The sequence below is a fragment of the Penaeus monodon genome, chromosome 30 (assembly GCF_015228065.2).
Source record: "Penaeus monodon isolate SGIC_2016 chromosome 30, NSTDA_Pmon_1, whole genome shotgun sequence".
Taxonomy (NCBI): domain Eukaryota; kingdom Metazoa; phylum Arthropoda; class Malacostraca; order Decapoda; family Penaeidae; genus Penaeus; species Penaeus monodon.
Window position 1 is genome coordinate 7,567,257 of NC_051415.1, and position 1,048 is coordinate 7,568,304.

The 1,048-nt window shown below is 46.8% G+C and overlaps 1 protein-coding gene across 1 annotated transcript in view; it reads left to right on the forward strand.

Moving 5' to 3' along the window:
• LOC119592502 (endothelin-converting enzyme 2-like) overlaps positions 1–1,048 on the forward strand; it is an 8,215-nt gene that overhangs the window by 1,251 nt on the left and 5,916 nt on the right. Inside the window, exons 5-7 of the mRNA XM_037941350.1 lie at positions 70–197; positions 351–543; positions 798–962. Of these exons, the coding sequence (XP_037797278.1) occupies positions 70–197; positions 351–543; positions 798–962 (486 nt within the window). The remainder of the gene's footprint in view (positions 1–69; positions 198–350; positions 544–797; positions 963–1,048) is intronic.

Below are 1,048 nucleotides of genomic sequence, written 5' to 3' on the forward strand. Positions count from 1 at the left end.
GAGATAATGGAGGATAAACTGTGCCAAATCTCGTTACTAACCATTCCCCCATCTGCTGACACGCTTTAGATCGACTGGCATAAACTCGTATCCGATCTGCTGGGCATCAGTGTCGACCCCAAGAGCATTAAGGTGCAGGTTTACTTCAAGGATCGACTGCAGAAAATCATCGAGCACGTTAACGAAAATATTTACGAGTAGGTTCAACATCCGTCGACGAATGTCTGGAAACAGGTCGTGCTTCGCAGTAGAATTATAATGATAATGGCAGTACACTATAATGACTTAGCTGAAGATGCGAAGCGTGAAAACTAATATTCAAGCTTTGGGTGGAGACACTGACCTTTCAGCGCATCGAACATTCATGCCATGTTCATGATGCTTTGGAGTGAACAGCTGTATAACGACTTCGTGGACCCCCTCGGGGTTGCCATGGGCTCTCCCGATTACTGCCTCCGCATTGTGAAGAATCTGATGCACGACTTCTCGTCTTACCTGTATCTTGAAGCCTTGGGACCCAACCTCGACGAGTATCAGCAGCAGGTGGCGTGGGCATTCCTCCTCGTATCAGTAACTGAAACATAAACCAAAGTTTTCTTTCTTTATTTACCTTTTCATACATGTAAACACTCTGACACATCCATGAGTCAAGGCGACGAGGTAACCGAGCAAGCAAGCTAAAACAAAAATAAGAAAGACATTCATTACAGAACAAATTGTTGCAACTGAAACATCTCCCTACCTTTGAGAATCCAGGTTGACTATTATCATTTTTGTATTGTGCTAAACGTTCACAGATCAACACGATGGTCCGGCTGACGAAGAAGACGGCCGAAGAGCAGCTGAGGCGAGCGCATCCTTCCTCGCCCGACAACTTACTCATCGAGAAGCTGCGCAAAATGACCGGCGAGACGATGGACCTCGAGACCTCGAAAAACATCCTGGCGCACAGCAGGACGGGGGTAAGAGCATCAGCACTACATACAGAGACTCTGACCCGGTTATTCCCAACCTTTTCTATTCTGCGGCCCCCGACCAGTATATAGTA